Source organism: Ips typographus, linkage group LG1, assembly GCF_016097725.1.
Source record: "Ips typographus isolate SLU linkage group LG1, UJ_Ityp_2.0, whole genome shotgun sequence".
NCBI lineage: Eukaryota > Metazoa > Arthropoda > Insecta > Coleoptera > Curculionidae > Ips > Ips typographus.
The window spans coordinates 8,830,384-8,847,248 of NC_138422.1; the positions used below are offsets into that span (position 1 = coordinate 8,830,384).

The following is a 16,865-nucleotide window of genomic DNA, read 5'->3' on the forward strand; positions in this document are numbered from 1 at the left end:
GACCTATTTATACACTACCAATGAAGTAAAAATCAATTTTTTTAAATTACAAGGTAATAAAAATTAATTATTTCTTCTAAAAAGAAAAAAGCATCAGATTTCGCAAAATTTGGTATACGTTTTACTGCGGTTCAAGTGTAGTTTACAGCGTTCTGTCTATTGACAAATTCAGTGCAAAACTAGTGCATTTGTGTCCTTTTCTCAAATATCATTGAAATGGTACGATAATACACTAGTTCTGTATATAAATGGATTTTAATGTATAATATGACACTTTTGGCTATTTTTGAACCACCAAAAATAGGTACTAAAAAGCTATTGCGATGCAACATCATTTCTTAATTTGTGAACTTTTAACTATAATAAATCGATTTCATTTTATTTTATTATAGTCCAGTGTGTACCATTCCATTCTTTCTTCCGTTTTTATTTAAATTAAATTTTCCAAATGACTCCACTGTACCTACTTTATTTCCATTTCAGCCCGTAGAGAATAATAACAACAGGTTCAACATTGTCGTTGAAAATTTGTTTTCCATAGCAACCCGTCAAAATTTCAAACAAATGTCGACTTTTTAGAAGCTGTCTCACCGTTTCCATTATTTGTAATCCGTACTTTCTTATTTTAAGCCAAAAAATCAATTCAAAAGTGATGACTTGACCAGATAGCTCCCCCTAAAATATAGTTAATGCGTTCCACAAATTTTGTGACCCCCACTATAAGGATAAACCAAGTTATAAAAGGTTGGTTAAATGTTTTCCGTTCAGCTTTTTGGTGCCAATACGTTTTTCTTTAAATTTAGTCATATTCAGCAAAAAATATGGATCAAAATCGTCCAGAATCTGGCAGCAATCAGCAACAAAACGTTCACCTTCACATGCACCACGTGTGCAACTGTCAAGGTGGTATTTATCCGGCTTATTACCCCGCTGTGGGTTATAGAACCCCAATACCATCTTTGGTACCCTACCACACCCCATCAGCGGTAGCCAGGCCGTATCTGCAGCATTATCAGTATACCCAGTTCAACGTTGGAAGTCAATACACGGTACCCATTGGACATGTAACCGGATCTAGCACTTCAGTCTATGGACCCAATACTAGTAGTTCAAGTACTATAGATTTGGTTTATGGTAGTGCTACCATTAAAGAGCACAGAGACAGAGAAGAAGGTAGCGGTGATAAAGAGAGAAGTACTGATCCACCTGAAGGATACGATTATGGGCAGGTTACTCCTCCAGCTAATGAGTTATTAGTGCCGGTGAAGGTATTCTGCACTGTGGGTTAGCATACATTTTTACTAATTTTTTTTTGTTTTATATAGGACCCTTCAGAGTCTACCACACAGGAAAACTTTGTAAAGTTTTTGGAAAGAAGCTGCTTGACTGCTGAACAAATTGCTTATCGGAATAGGAATAGACCTTGTTTCCGAAATATCCAGAATCTGTGCATTCGTACCAGGTCTGAGATTTTGAAGCCCTGCACCACTATTTCGAACATACATTCTCAAGGAATTCCGTGGGCTACTAAGGACTTTATTTACGCTTTTGTTCGACTGACCAACTGCTGGCATATACTCAAAGGCTACTGGGATAATCGTGATGGTAAAGTAAAAATTATAATCTTTTACGTTTTCTAAGAATGAAAAAAGTTGGCAATTTGTATGCAGTGAGAATGCCAGTGGATAGTTAATCAAATAACTTTTTGGTAACTTTGGTGCTGGGTTGTCAGATTGACAGGGTGGTAATTAATTCTTTTGCCCCACATGTGTCGCATTTGCGTAAATCACCGTACAGTTGATTGATCAAACACATCTTCTCTTAATTTTCGGCTTCTTCTTGGCTTATCACAAACTATAACAAACATTGCTTTATGGCCAAATTGTGGACTTACTTTTAGATCAAAAATGTCTTTCTTGGAAAATAGTTTAACCTGTATCATTTCCTAAAAAATATATTCAGATAATATCTAAAGTGACAGTAGATTCAAAAAAATCAATCAATCGGTTTGATAAAGGTCACGTGACCATCTGTCAAAAGACGACATATCCAGGCGAACTAACGTCCCTTATGTAACTTTGTCCGATCTTTGTCGAGGCAATTTGCAATTTTTGCAATTTTTCCCTTTGCCCCCAATTTCTCATAAGATAACGTTAAAATTTTCTAATATAATATCTGTATAAATTTCAGTTTGCAACTCAGTATATTCAAGTGTTACTTTTGGCTTGAAATTGTCTCTAACTGTAAAACTCAGTTTTAAAAACTGATTTAGTGATTTATATGAATATTTAATACGTCAAAGTGTTTTTAAATATTTGCTTTCCAGCTTCACAAATAATATAGATGATTTTTGTTGTAAATGAAACTAATTTGATTTTCAAATATGGAAATTTGATTTGCATGCTATTACAGCTTCAATAGTTTTAAAATTGTTTCAAAAATTAACTTTATTTAAGAAGCTTGTGTTCTTGATTTTTTAGCTTGTTCGTTATCTTGCAACGTCAAAACTAAATTGGTTTTATGAATAATACATCAAATGACATGTGTTCTGTCAGTTTTACATATTTTTTCTTATGAAAAAAGTGTTAGTTTAATCTCAGTATGTTCTTGTCGTTTGGTTGCTTTTTCAGGTAAATAAATGGTTTTTCTTAATGGTTTAAGCTTGAGTCAGTGTGTCAGGTTTACTCGTCGCTTCACTCGTCGGGATTTAAGACATAAGGTCAATAAAAGCTGTCTAAACCGTGGATAATATAGCGTTTTTTTCCACTATTAACCATATATTTGATGGTCCTTTACGAGTTTGATTTATTAACTGAGGCACACACGGTATAAACATATTAAGTTTTGTGCTAGTTATGAAGAAAACCAAACATAAATAGGATGTTGCAACAATGTAGTAGACAGGTAGATGTATAGAATGTGACGTCTGCTTTTTTATTTGTCACAACTGTCACATTCTGAACATGTCTTTTACATTGTTACGTCATCATATTTTTGTTTGATTTTCTGTGTAGGCCTCTTTCTTTTTTTTTAAGAATACCGAGAATTAATGCGATGCAAACTATACGAATAGTTTGGAAAAAACATTCCACACATACTTTAATTTCTTGTTTTAATGTTATAACTAATACAGAGTGCATAAAAATTTGCTGTAGAGTGGGCCGAATTGTATGCTTTTAAATGGAAAAAGTACCTGTTTTAACAGACTAAAAACTTGAATGGCAATAGCCGTTTGTTTTTATCTATTATTGGCAGATATAAGATGTTTTTGCAAATTTGGATTTCTGCAAACCTTTTTAGTGTCTTTCAAATGCGTTATTTTTTATTTCTGAAAATACATTTGTACAGGAAGTTTTTAAGTAGAATTCAGCCATTTAATAGAAAAAAGTATTTATTTTTTCTATTAGACACCGTAACACTTTTTAAAAGAAAAGCTGTAAAATAAGAAAAAGTTCTATATTTTTAACTCTAGTTAACTGACTTAAAACAGCATAAAAATCAATAATATCTACAATTCAAAACAGCTTATAATTTAAAGTTAAAAAATTTGCTTGAAATTTTTTATTTCAATTATGAAAAAAAGTTGTCAATTTGAATATTTTGATTCACCTCATAACCTGAAACTATAATGGAAGCGATAGTCTCTTCTACTTTTTCATTATCTCTATTATTTACTGTCACATAAAATCCAGAAGATACTGTATAACCTTCTAAAGGAAGGAGAGGAAATTGCTTGTCAATAAAAAGGTATACCATAATACCCACCGACCATAATATTTGATTAAACAATAACTTGAAAATCCTTTGGCTATTTGATTGGAAGCAAGGGTCGGTTGATCAGATCGTAAATCGCCTGGTGAATGAGCATTTTAAAATATTAGTTGACAAACACTATCGATATCGTCTTACACATCATCCTAGATTGCATAATAATGAAATCAGTTTAGTTTCCCTTGATTTTCATTCTTTGACAAAAAAGAAAGAAAAAAAGCGCTTTCTTTGTCAACTTAACTTTGTGCCAGAAAGCAGATAATCCACTCAAAAATTATTCACAGAACCATAACTGGTTAACAAATTACTACTACTAAACAATAAATTTTGTTAGGCTCCAGCCTGGGCAAAATAGAAAAAGAACTAACTCCAGAGTTTAGAGCCTGCTATGTGCGTTGGGAGAAAGAAACAATGGAACTAGCTGGACAACTAACTAAAATCTTTTACAACTTGGACACCAATTTGAACTCATCCAGCTCCACCGGAAACGTTTACACCCTAAACAACTTAATACCTCCGCAGGTCTGTATCATACCAGTTTACTTAAAATACACGAGTTAGTAACCAACATTTTCTTTAGGTTAACCTCATGAAGAGTGCTTCAGAAAGTGCACTTAAAAAACAAACCACTACAAGCGACGCTGCAACTACCGCTACTTTGACCAACTCGAACAGTAACGCAACCTCCAAAAATGTGAGAGGAATTATCCATTTACCAGCAAATGGTTCTCCTACCGCTACTGAAACCGTGGATCAAGCAAATCAAACTTACTCTGGAGATTTCATCAAAAAGGAAGAGGAGTACGATTCTGAGGAAGAACGCACCAGAAGGTTTGTTTGCATCTAACATTTATGTGTACAGTGTGTACTGTTTCTTTACAGGGATTTTTTTAATAGGGTTTACATGAAGCCAGGTAGTTACAATGTGCCAAAAAAAGGACTGGAAACTGTCGCTTCCACTAACAGTCCCAGAGCTATAGAGTTTTTGGAAACTGCCCAGAATGTGAACAAAGTGAAGGACGCGGCTAATGAAAGATACTGGGCCAATATATTTTTGTCCGCTCGGAACAAACTCAGTCAGGACTACAAAAATATGGCGGAAGAGGATGATGAGAAAAGTGTGGCCAGCATTCTGGACAATGAAGTAAGTAACCTTAGACTAAAAGCAACAAAAAGTTATTTGGATGAGTGATTTCAGGTGAACGTTCCTAGTTCGGTAAACGTTCAAGAATGGTTGGTTAGCAGTAACTTTGCTGAGTACCTGGAGCCTCATTCACCTACTTCCCTTCATGACTTGAAGAGTTACTACAGCGTGGACAATGCTTACAATAATATTTTGTCTCAGATTGGAAGTTCTTCTGCTTTGAGTGTGCTGCACGTGAGTAACAGCTGTTTTATATTAAGTGGGTAGTATCAGAAACAAAAGCGATTTACTAGGGTCTGTTATTATCATTAAGTTGGTAGTATACATAAAAAAAAACAATTTGACTCAAATATTTATATATATTAGTTTTGAGCGTGTTTTGTCTTTTGAGATAAAATAATTACGATTTGATTGTAATTTATAAAAAAAGTGAGAGCTTTGTGCTGCACCACGAAGTTAATATTTGATTTTTTCTCAGCATTGACTTCCTATGAATAGTTCTAAAACTTGCATACCTGTCTGGTCTATCTATACGCAGTCTGTACTAAGTCTAGTAGTAAACAAACGAAGATACTCTACTTCCAGCCAAATTTGATTCGTCAGAGTATTAGCAAATAATATAACTATACATTATATCTATTTTGACAGCGAAACAAGACATCTTCCCAGCAGTGCAATTTGGGTGAAGTCAAGCAGTCTTCTAATGGCCTAATCGAGTTAGGGACATCGAGAAATCTGCCTAGACCACGCGGAGTAGCCAGCATTGTCATTCCAAATGAAATCAGTCGAAGGGGACCTAATCCGTACGAGCTAAAGGGCGGAGGCCTAACTGAGATTGCACAATGCATTTTGGACAAGATGGTCAACGATCTAAAAGGACAAGTTTTGGGACCTGCAGCAGGTGATGGACAGGTATGATACTTCAATAATTATAAAAAATTAATATTTTTTTTCTAATAAAACTTTGTTAAATAATGATTTCTTACTCAGAAAAGAGGAAGAAAAAATAGTTAACTAACACTGCCATTAAGCAATTTTTATTCCAAAAATGTTATTATTAAGTAGCACTTTACTAGGGTTTCTTTAAGTTTTAGATGACCCTAATTAAAAATTTTATTGCACCATGTTTCCTTCAACAAAGCAAGGGAACCAGAACATGCTGGCAAAATTATATTTTAGATGTTTTCCAGATATTGACGTTTAAAAAATGGCATTTTTTGGCAAAGATTGAGAAAATGGCTTCCATGTTTATATCTTAACTTTTTCGAGGTCTTTCATCGATCACGTTTTTAATTTGTTGGTCCTAGAGTTTCGGAGATATTGAGCTTAAATTTGGAACACAACTGGCAGTTACTGATGTATATTTAGAGGATATTTCTTCCTGTAGCTACCTTTAGGCTTCCAAACTTATTTGTGGTGTGATTTCTTTGTTCAATTTAAGCAGTTTTTTGCCAATTGCCATAATTTTAAATATTTTTATTTTTACCATGCGATCATGTGCCATGATTAATGAGACACCAGGTATGTTCAAAAGAGTTTGTCAATCAATGTTAAAACGAATGGATGCCTACATTGCAGTAGTTGACAGTCACTTCCAGCAATTATTGTAAATATTTTTTGACTTTCCAAAAATAGTTTAAGTTCAGTTTTGGTTTTTTGAATAAGTTAAGAAAGTATACTGCATCATAGAACATCGCATTAATTGACGTACTTTTTCTAGTTTTTCAATTTTAAGAAAAACTCAAACAAAGAACATTTGAAATTTTGGCTCCAAATTAACTGTATGACTGTTTTTGCTACCAAGGAAGCCACCGGACTGTTTTCCATGGCTCTTTTTTTTATGCATTTAAAAGGTAAATATTCGAAAATATGGTTCAAAATGTAGCTGTATGTTTTTTTGTGAAACAAATAACTCTAGAATGATAAAAGATTAAAAGAAAAAAAGATGTCCCTTGAATGAAAAAAGAAAAAAGTGAAAAAACAACTTTGACACCCTGTAACTCCAAAATGATGCGTTTCCGGGCTTATCTTTACGAAGTGTTTTGGTTAAAATTGGTCAATATGATTCACTTCCTAAAGTACAAGTATTTACTAAACACTCTATACATGGTTAGCCACCTAAACCGTTCATTAAAACTTTATTAGGATCCAATATTAATAGAAATTTGAAATTTTTGAATTAAAAGAAATTTGATTGTGTGATTGTGATTGTTTGATTGAGTTGTTTTAACCGGAATATGTTGTCAACTCGCTTATTTTAATTGGAACACCCTGTATATTATTGTATTTTTGAATAGTCCTATCGATTTCAAATATTTTTCATGTATAACTTATATCTATCTACAACGATTTTCGAGATACTGACGTTTGAAAAATGACACTTTCAGATTTTTAAGTGTCATAACTCCTAACCAGAACATAGATAATAATGATTTTGGGATCTACCATTTGGGAATATTTTTAAATTTTAAAAGGTGTCAAAAATTCAAAAACAAAAATTTTATATCAGTAAAAAAATTGGCACTTGTCAAATTTTCTAATATTACCACGCAATGGGCCTGTCCCACAATTTTTTTTTATTTCATAACTACAAAGACGGATTGAAAATATTATACCCGTATTTTTTTGTTTTCAAAAATATTAAGTCTAAATAGAAAAAAAATGATGATAAAAACTACATTAATCTCATGTTTTAAACGCCCGCCGCCGGTGACGTACTACACTATCAACCAATCAGCTACAAGAAGTGAAACAGTTGGCGTGCAACAGCCAATAAAATCGCCCAGAATTACGTACGTCACATGCGCGCCAAAACAGATCTTTTAAATTTAATGGACAAATTCAAACTAATGTAGGAATATTTACGACCATAATTTTTTCTTCAAGAATATGAAAAATTAGTTTTTTGATCCTATTCTTTCGATTCCAGTCATTAAAACAAAAATTTATGATATGTGGGATAGGCCCATTGGCGTTACAAGTTAAGATCGCAGCGCCAGTTGAACTAAAATGGGGCAACCCATTCCTAACCTAACATTATTAATAATATGACACTGTCACTTATTTATGAAACCATTTATGAAACACATATTTATGAAACCAGTGCTAAATTTCTAACCATAATCAACGTAAACAAACAGAGGGAGTATTTCTTATCTTGAAACACCAATAGATCTCAAAAAGTTAAGGCATGACACTCCAAAAACTAAAAATGTCATTTTTCAAACGTCAATATTTTGAAAACCGTTGCAGGTAGCTAGCTATAGGTTATTACATCAAAAATATTTGAAATCGATAGGACTATTAAAAAATACAATAATATACAGGGTGTTTGTTCCAATTAAAATAAGCAAGTTGACAACTACTTCCGGTTTAACCGGAATTGGCAGAAAGATGAAAATATATTTAAAATATAGCCCGCATCGAATTTATCTTCCTTCCAAAAATTCAAATTTCTATAAATATTTGATCCTGATAAACTTTTAATGAACGGTTTGGGTGGCTAACTGTATCTCGATACCTACTTTGTAAATAATAGGGAATGAAAATAATTAAATAGTGGGTTTATACAGTTTTTCAAGTAGTTTGCGTAGAAAAGATGATATACCTTAAATATCCTTGGTAATAATACTATACATTTTGAAGGTGCGTAAGTAATTAATTACATTTGACTCCGGTGGCCCTATTTATTCCACAAGTGAACAACCAAAAACATAATGGATGATGGCACCTTTACCACGTTTGGACAAAACTTAATTAAAAAAAATACATTGCTATTGGCATTGATTTATACTCAACTTTCTCTATTTAGATGGAACTGGATAAGATACAGACAAAAATTAGAAATTTAGAGTACACCTACGTCAACGAAGTGGTTAGAGATCTGCGATACTTTATAAAGGTAATATGACTTTTGTATTTTAATTTAATTAAGTAAAAAATGCGTGGGTTTTTACAAAATAAACCACAACTTTTGCAGCTTTGGGATGAACTGGATATTCACAATGCCGGCTGGTTGTCTCAGAAATTAAAACTCTTGTTAGTCGAACACTTTAATCCATACGATTTCAGCGACATAAAGGGAGAATTAAACGAATCGGTCGGACCTTTGAAAAACTCCATTCAATCAATTTTTAACAATGACTGTGATCAGTTTATGTAGGATTTACTTTAGACAAATCGATCTAAAAATATAATGTTAGAATTTAAACCAATGTGTTTCACATTCATCGTGTTATTTAATTTCGCTTGTTTCGAAAACGTTATTTAGATTAATTAATCAATATTAAAACCACAAAAAACATTATTTGCCGAATATTTGTTTACTAGATTTGCGTTGAATTAGAACCGCTTTTGTTTATTGTCTCTGACGCGTTATTATACGTTTATATTAAGTTTTTGTTTAATATGGTTTAAATGTTAAGTGTTAAATATTGTATGCAAATAGCCATAAATTTGGTTGTAATTAATATATAACTATTGTCTGCAATAACTTATGTTTGGTTTTACTTTAAATTAAATAAAACACTCACAGAATATTTACTTACCAATCAAACCCTAACACGTTTCCCCGTCTATTCTAACTTCTTTATTTCTAGTAAGTTGACATTTTTTGATTTCTTTACCTGTTTTCTTTTTTTTTAAGTTCTTTAATACAAACTGTTACATAGTAATTGCAAGATAAGAAGAGAGAACTACTGCACATCAATGCTCTTCCAGACAAAGAGGAAGCATAACTTTGTACGTAACGTGGGTAGGTGTGCTACCAAAACGGTTGTGACGTTATGTCAGTCCAACAGTTGATCACGTGACCAAATTATAAAAAAGTCTTATTAAAATCTTGTAACCACTGTATGACATTATATTCGTTTAGACACACCGACACTTATCATTTACAAATACTATCTCCATCTTCGACTAGCTAGAGCAATGATTCCTCTTATCATGGAATTCCCAGGGTCATATTTAAAGTATGTAAGGCCCTAGGCGGTACCTGCGGTGCGAGTTTTATAAAAACCTATGGAACCACTCCCAATTTTTTTTTAATACCCAAAATTTTCAAAAAGATTAGAAGAATATGTTGAAATGATTGAGCTGGCTAATTGTCCAGAATTTTTAAGAGCAAAGTAGAAGAATTTGTAGAAATGTATGTGCTGGCTAATTGCCTAAAATGATCAAACAATGCAGGACATTCTTTGTAATATTTTTCTAGATTTATTTCTATTTTGGAGTGGGTTCCTATAATCTGCAGCTTATGAATCTTGTGCGTAAATACGACCGTGGGGATTCCTATGTATAATTTTGAAATTTCCATACCTGTATGTTTAAATTTTCTTTATAGACCATCTGCGCTCTGCTTTATGATACGCAGGACACTATCACTATTATTTTTGTAATTTGAATTCTGCTTACTTGATATCAGTTTATAATACTATGGATTTCATAATATTAAAGCCATGCTTTCTTTAATAAAATGATATATTTTTCTATTTAATACTGTAAAAAAAATTAGTATACGACTTTAAAATCCCTTAATGAATTAAATGTAACATAGAAATAAAAGTCACCGACCTCACGTCATAATTGATAAGGATGCAGGAGGAAAGATCCTGATTTAAATTTTATGCCAAATAACTCCTCAGCATAATATGAGTGTAATAATGTAATGCATTATTCATGAGAGAAGTCTGTGCGGTTGGCGTCACTACAAGTGTAATTATATTTGAATAGGGCACTTACACGAAAAATAATTATGTACTTACATTACAAAAGATAATAATTGAGAATAAACAGAAAGTGAGAGCTTTGCAAATCTTCTTAACACGAAGTGTGTTAAATTATAAGAGTGTTATTTTAAATTTAAAAAGCATTTGAGTAATGTCACATGACTGATTTACTATTGTTTTGTGTAAATACCCCATCAAGGCTGAAAATCATACCACCTAATGCTAATAAGTATTTTGGACCCTACGAGCAGATCATGTCAAGGTACTTAAATATAACTCCTTACTTATAATAACAAAATACGGTATAGTTATACTAGAAATGTTGTTCTAAAACTTTAAAACTAGGGAAATCATTTTGGTTACGTCTAGCCATTTACACTTGCGTCGTTTCCTGAGAACCGCCAGGATTCCTGACATCCCTAAACGCTACACTGCTCCCATCATTCGGTCCTCCTTCCTCGGTTTTGTCTCTGTTTAGCTGTCGATTGCTGTCAGATACCCACAGTAACGTCCCTTTCTTCAAGGTAGTGCATAGGTAAGCACTGGCAACTACACCCAGCAGCAGAAAAGCAGCTAAAACGCACGATCCGACAGCGAACGTCACCGTATAGTCAACTGGGTTTTCTTCTTGGTAGATTGCCGCTGAATCGGTGGATGTTTGCAGGTTTTCGGGTAGAATTTTGCTATAATCCATCACCTGAAATAATAAATGTTTATTAGTAAAGTCAAACAATGTATTAATTGTTTATCCAGGGTAGACCAAATTGGTTGTAAAGGGAAAGGGTGGAAAGTACATTTATAAAAAAAAATGCCAAAGTGGCCACAAAAAAGAAACTCATATGAAATTGGGCATGTTTGTTGCCCCTGCCCTTCTTGAAATCAATTTTGACCATCCTGTATAAAAACATATTTCAGTTAGGTTGAGAGAAATTAGAATAAAAAAGGAAAACATAAAACACTATAAAAGAATAGAAAAAACATTAGACACGAAAAGAAAGCAACAGAGGAGGACAAACACGGTAAAGCAGTAGAAAAGAAGAAGAAAATGTAAAAACAAATAATACAGACAGAGGCGTTAAACACAATCAACAACAAAAAATAATTATCAATGATAACCATAGGCCTATGAAATGGGTTTAATACACTTTCTGTAGAAGGTTTTATTTTTCAAATATTTTCTATAGTTTTACTGCCTTTTGGGTTGGAAACTGCAAGATTAGTCACTGTCAAAAACTTAGTTTTGACCTAGAAATTAGGCAAATTATCTGATTTTGTAGCTGTTTAGCTATTTACTGGCATGTTACAAACGGAATTTTAGCGTTTTTTGTTGCGTTTACCCTCTAACCGTTAATTTTGGCAAATTACAATGATACATAAATTGAAAGGTAGTCCAGATTTTATAATATAAGTGATTATATTCTTAGATCTTAGGTATAAATAAATACCTTTAGTAGATGTTGTAGGGTAATATCGATAGAGTTTTTTAATTCGGAAGAAGATTTTGTTTTTTTTGTCATTATTTCTTAAACTGATAAAAATATTGAGTAGTAATTTGCAGTGTTGGTTATTTTTGGATATTAGCCTCTTCATCAACATTGACCACGAGCCGCCACTGAGTATAATTACTACTCCTCGACCAAAATAGCTTGACCTCCAGGATGTACAAAAGAAAGAATGAGTTTGTGTGCAGCGGTAATTTAAAAGCAAATAATTATAATCGACAGGAGCTACCCCCAGTTTTTGAGAAAATAAAATTAGAATCGGGAAAATGCACCAGAAAATCAATAACAAACAACAAAATAAAAGCTTTGTTTTTGAGATTCAGAATAACACATTTTTAAGAAGAATGTAAAGAAAATTGATTATATTTATATTTTGATTACAAATAAGATTTTAGCTGTACTGTATCACATTTTTCTGTCACGCAACTGATGGGGACTATTTGCAATAAATGTGTAAAAGTAACAGAGAAAGTCTTTCACTTAGAAATAAAGAATACAGCAAGTGTTCATTCATTGGAATATGCTTCAAATATTGTAAGAAACACTGTTTTCTTCCAGAGACTTAGATACTATTCTCTATACATCAAATCGTCATTTTTTTGATCTAAGAAATATCACAGTAAATTATTGGTGAAATCCTTTCTGAACACCCCCAGTATTAAGGGGGACGTTTAGTTTGTTTTCTAAAAAATAGTACAAATAAACATACTATCATCACCATTCTATCAAAAAAAAGTTACCTACGTTATAAATTTTCCTTAAAACTCCTAGTACAGATTTAACAATGTCTTAACTATATTTTATAGGTTTCTGAACTTTCCAGCCCTTACGTGCAAGAAAGGTCGTTAACTCCACTACTTCGAAACAGATATCCTATCCAGTTTCGAGTTTATTTACTTCTGTTCGGTATCGTTAAACTCAATTAATTACCTTAACAAAGTAATTAAAATAAGTTTAGACTTAAATATTTATTTTCTTTGGCAACGTTTATGAGTGATGGTTTACAGTGCAAAACTTCCTGCAAATGAGTGTTGTTTTCGGTTACAGTTTGATTCAGTTCCCAGTTGGAATTGAGGATATGATGCAGAAACAATAGCCAAAGTGTAAAACAGTTCATCCGCGATAATATACATTAATATGTAAATAAATAAGTGTCATATATGTAGTGTCTGGTAATAATAAACCAATCATAATAATGTGTTTATGTGTTTACACGTTGATGGTAAACTGTCATAAACATGATCAGGAATTACATTTTAGGAATGTTATGATAACGACTTTTGCAATTATAGTTAAACGAGGGGTAAATCTGTTTATGCTTGTTTTTTTTCTTTCTACATTACACGTTTTATAGGACGAGTTTAGTGATTGAACATAAGCAAAGCATCTGAAATGCAGGATCTATTTCAAGTGCATGTGGTTATTGTTTATAAGTAAGTTTTCTCCCCTTTCACTTTTTAAAAAGTATTTTAACAAGACAGTTTCAGTTGCTAACACATTTTCTTTTTACTACTCTCACTTTTTTCTAGGCATTTTTGAAAATTACATATACAAGCTATTCGTTTTTCGACCCCATGATCTGGAGTTCAATAAAATGCCTCTTTAAAAACTAAAATATTCTGAGTAATTCCAAAGATATTTATTAAAAAAAGGAATTTTTTAATTCAGTTTTTATCGAGATTATTGTTCTTTTGCTTGAGGAGATAACTAAAAATAAATAAAACCTAATCATTTCCACATATCATTTAAATTTTGTAACTGTCCTGATTTGTGGTGAGATTTGTGACGTAGATCATGTGTCAAATGACGTCACAAACCCCGTTCTCACTTTTTATGAAATAACTGCAAATAAATGATTCGTTACCGGTATCACTTTACCTTCCCTATCTAAAACGTGACAATAATATCATTAGTGATTAGTTTTTGCAAACCTCAGATCTTTTGGAAAAACACCAATCATCAGATTTCTGTTTTTCCTTGTGCACGCCATATTAGATTTATTATGAAATTCTACTTCAATTTCAATTAACAAAAATTGTATTTTCATAGACACAAAAAGTATTTTCTTGATACGAGCTTTGTTATGATATTGTTGCTACCAATCAACATCTGACACTTTTAACAGTTAGTGGACATGATCATTTTGTTGCATTAATCACATGGACCAGTGCCATTTGAAAAAAGACTTAATTCATATGCGAAAAATCAATTCCGCTGATTTTTAAAGAAATATAATTGCCGTTTTTGCGATATTAAAAATGGCGAGAGCAGAATTTTTTCTCAAAAATCAAAAAAAATTTCTTAAAATCAAAAATCTGAAAATCGTTTTAAAACGATTTTCAGATTTTCATATTTAAAACACAGGAAAAAATTTAAAAGTTTTACTTATTAGACACCCAGTATAATATTTTTTATTGATATTGATCAAAATACGGTCTAATTTTCGAAAGTTGTCCATCACGTGACCAAAAGAACTGGTTAGTTCAGATTCTCTTCTTACAACTATAATGTCAAATATGACAGTTCTCATGTTGTCAAATAGTACTAGTACTACTTTAGTACTACCGGTCAATCTCAAAAATACGTATGTGTTTTTCGTAAGAATTGCCTTCGTCACGTGATGGTTAACTGTCGTGAATCGGACTGTATATTTCTATACTATAATTATTTTTTGCAAATAAGGTAGAAATTTAAAATTTGTTTCTTTAAAAGTAAGTCAGATACCGTACAAGGTGGCCTAGTTTCCTTGTTTTTATATGGAAACTGCCAGAATTATTAAGAAATTTAAAAATCAAAAAGAAGTTGCTGGGGTATTTTTTCAAGGTGAGGTTGATGCAGCAAACAGAATTTTGCAATCGTTTTTTGTTTTCTTGTAATTGTCCAAAGTGTTAGAAATCTATTATAAGAAGTGTTCAAACGTTCCTCCATTATTATTAATGCATAAGGGACATCTTTTAGAAACACTTTGAAGTTCGAATTGCGTTAGTTATATGATTATTTCAAATAGAATTAAAGCAAAGCAAAAAATTGTTAAGTAACTTGTCCTAACTATTGCCTGTATGTTTATATAAATTGTGTTACAAGTGGTCCCATAAAAAAAATCCATAGGTGTTTAATCCGGTGATCCTGGTGGGAAAACTTATCCGAAACCATACTTGTTCTAGGTCATTTTAAAGGGAAAAAAATAATCTTTCTGATGAGGTAAAAATAAAATATATTTAAAAAAGTAGAAGTTTAGTTCAGAACTCAAAAAATAGTGAGTCTATAAAAGTAATATTAACATAATCGTAATCTACGTAAAAAAGTGCCCTCATAAACGAAGTTATAGGGACTTGTACAAAATGTCAAAAATTCAAAATTTGACAATTACAAGAAAACAAAAGACGATAGCGAAATTGAATTGAATTGCAAAAATACCCTGGCAATGCAATTTTGATTTTTAAATTTCCTAATGGTTCTGGCAGTTTCCATTTAAAAACAAGCAAATTAGGCCACCCTATACAAAAGTGACGAAAATATTACACTCTGTACGAGTATAACCAATTTGGAACACACTGTATATGTTGCACAAACGATACAATAGTTATTCTTGAGACTTTGCTTTTGTGTTCACATTAGAGTTGATAATTTAGTTGTTGAAGTTAATTGTATACAGTATCGTATGTTCCATTATTAGTTCATGGGGCATATCTCGGAAACTAAGAAAGAAACAGCTTTTTATAAAAAAATGCATTTCAACTTACCGGTGGAGAAACTTACATGTGAAATAACTGTGAAAATATAAATAAAATGGAATGTCGAAAGTAGGTACATAAATATTCAAAAAATGTAGTCCATAATAATTATTGAACAAATTTATTTTATCAAAGTTGGTTGAACTTCTTGGAGGACAATATACACCTGCCAAATTTTTATGTTAAAACTGTCAATAAAACAGCTTGACCAACCAAGAGAATCCATCGAATTTAAAATTCAATTTTTTGATTGCTAATTCGTTGTTCCTAATGAGTGCACTCGTTGTTTACATGACTAGTGTCATGTAATTTTTGCCAGGTTCACATAAGTTGTCATTTTAGATTTTTTTTGTTACAAATTAGCCTACTGCAAAATAAATAATTTATTTCTTTATTAACTTCTTCTCTTAGACAAACATTATCACAAATTTGACTAAAAATGTTAATTAACGTGTTTGCTTCTTTTACATTAACGTTGGCAAATCATAAAAAATTGTAAACTTCCACATACCAACTACTACCTAAACATGTTCATCAAATTCCATTATCTCATACAAACACAATCTAACTTAGTATAATATACAAACCTTGGTAATTTATCCAGAAATATCACCAAATTTAGTTTAAAAACAAACCATATCCAGCCTGAAGGGATAGATAGAACTTACGAGTACAAACACTATCAACGTTCGATTAAATCAATTTCTACCACCAAAAGCCTGAGATTGCCTTCTGCCAAAGACAATAAACAAACAAAAGGAAGGTGAAAGAAATTTATTTAATCAGGCTGCGTGCGTATTCAAGGCTTCAACCCGCACATCAAAAGCACTTTCTGTTAACTGAAATGCGTGTTGTCTGGGGGTTCCTGGACTCGGGCGCCGCACTGGGAGATTACGTTAAGTTGGGGCCTGCTGTTTTTATTACTATATCGTACACAATAAGGGGGAGGGTTTAAAAGATTTAATCTGATAAGTTATATGTGTAAGAA

General features: G+C 32.2%; 2 protein-coding genes across 5 annotated transcripts in view; one reads left to right on the forward strand and one right to left on the reverse strand.

Annotated features, from left to right (window-relative positions):
• Positions 1–16,763, reverse strand: part of LOC145740426 (uncharacterized) — a 44,001-nt gene extending 27,238 nt beyond the window's left edge. The window contains exons 1-2 of the transcript XR_014181421.1: positions 16,465–16,763; positions 9,463–11,338 (exon numbers count right to left, since the gene is read on the reverse strand). The gene's annotated coding sequence lies outside the window, so the exon portion shown is untranslated. The remainder of the gene's footprint in view (positions 1–9,462; positions 11,339–16,464) is intronic.
• Positions 534–9,125, forward strand: mtsh (mitoshell). Of its 4 annotated transcripts, none has more exons than XM_081995958.1 (10): positions 534–744; positions 804–1,268; positions 1,326–1,605; positions 4,106–4,293; positions 4,352–4,602; positions 4,654–4,915; positions 4,970–5,149; positions 5,564–5,827; positions 8,727–8,816; positions 8,895–9,125. In XM_081995958.1, exons 2-10 carry the CDS (start codon positions 822–824, stop codon positions 9,075–9,077), a joined length of 2,145 nt encoding a protein of 714 aa, XP_081852084.1. In that variant the 5' UTR covers positions 534–744; positions 804–821; the 3' UTR covers positions 9,078–9,125. The 4 variants fall into 4 exon arrangements, with proteins under 4 accessions (XP_081852084.1, XP_081852085.1, XP_081852087.1 ...); XM_081995959.1 differs by having other exon boundaries at positions 804–1,262; XM_081995961.1 differs by having other exon boundaries at positions 804–1,262; positions 4,669–4,915.
• Positions 16,764–16,865: the final 102 nt, after the last annotated feature.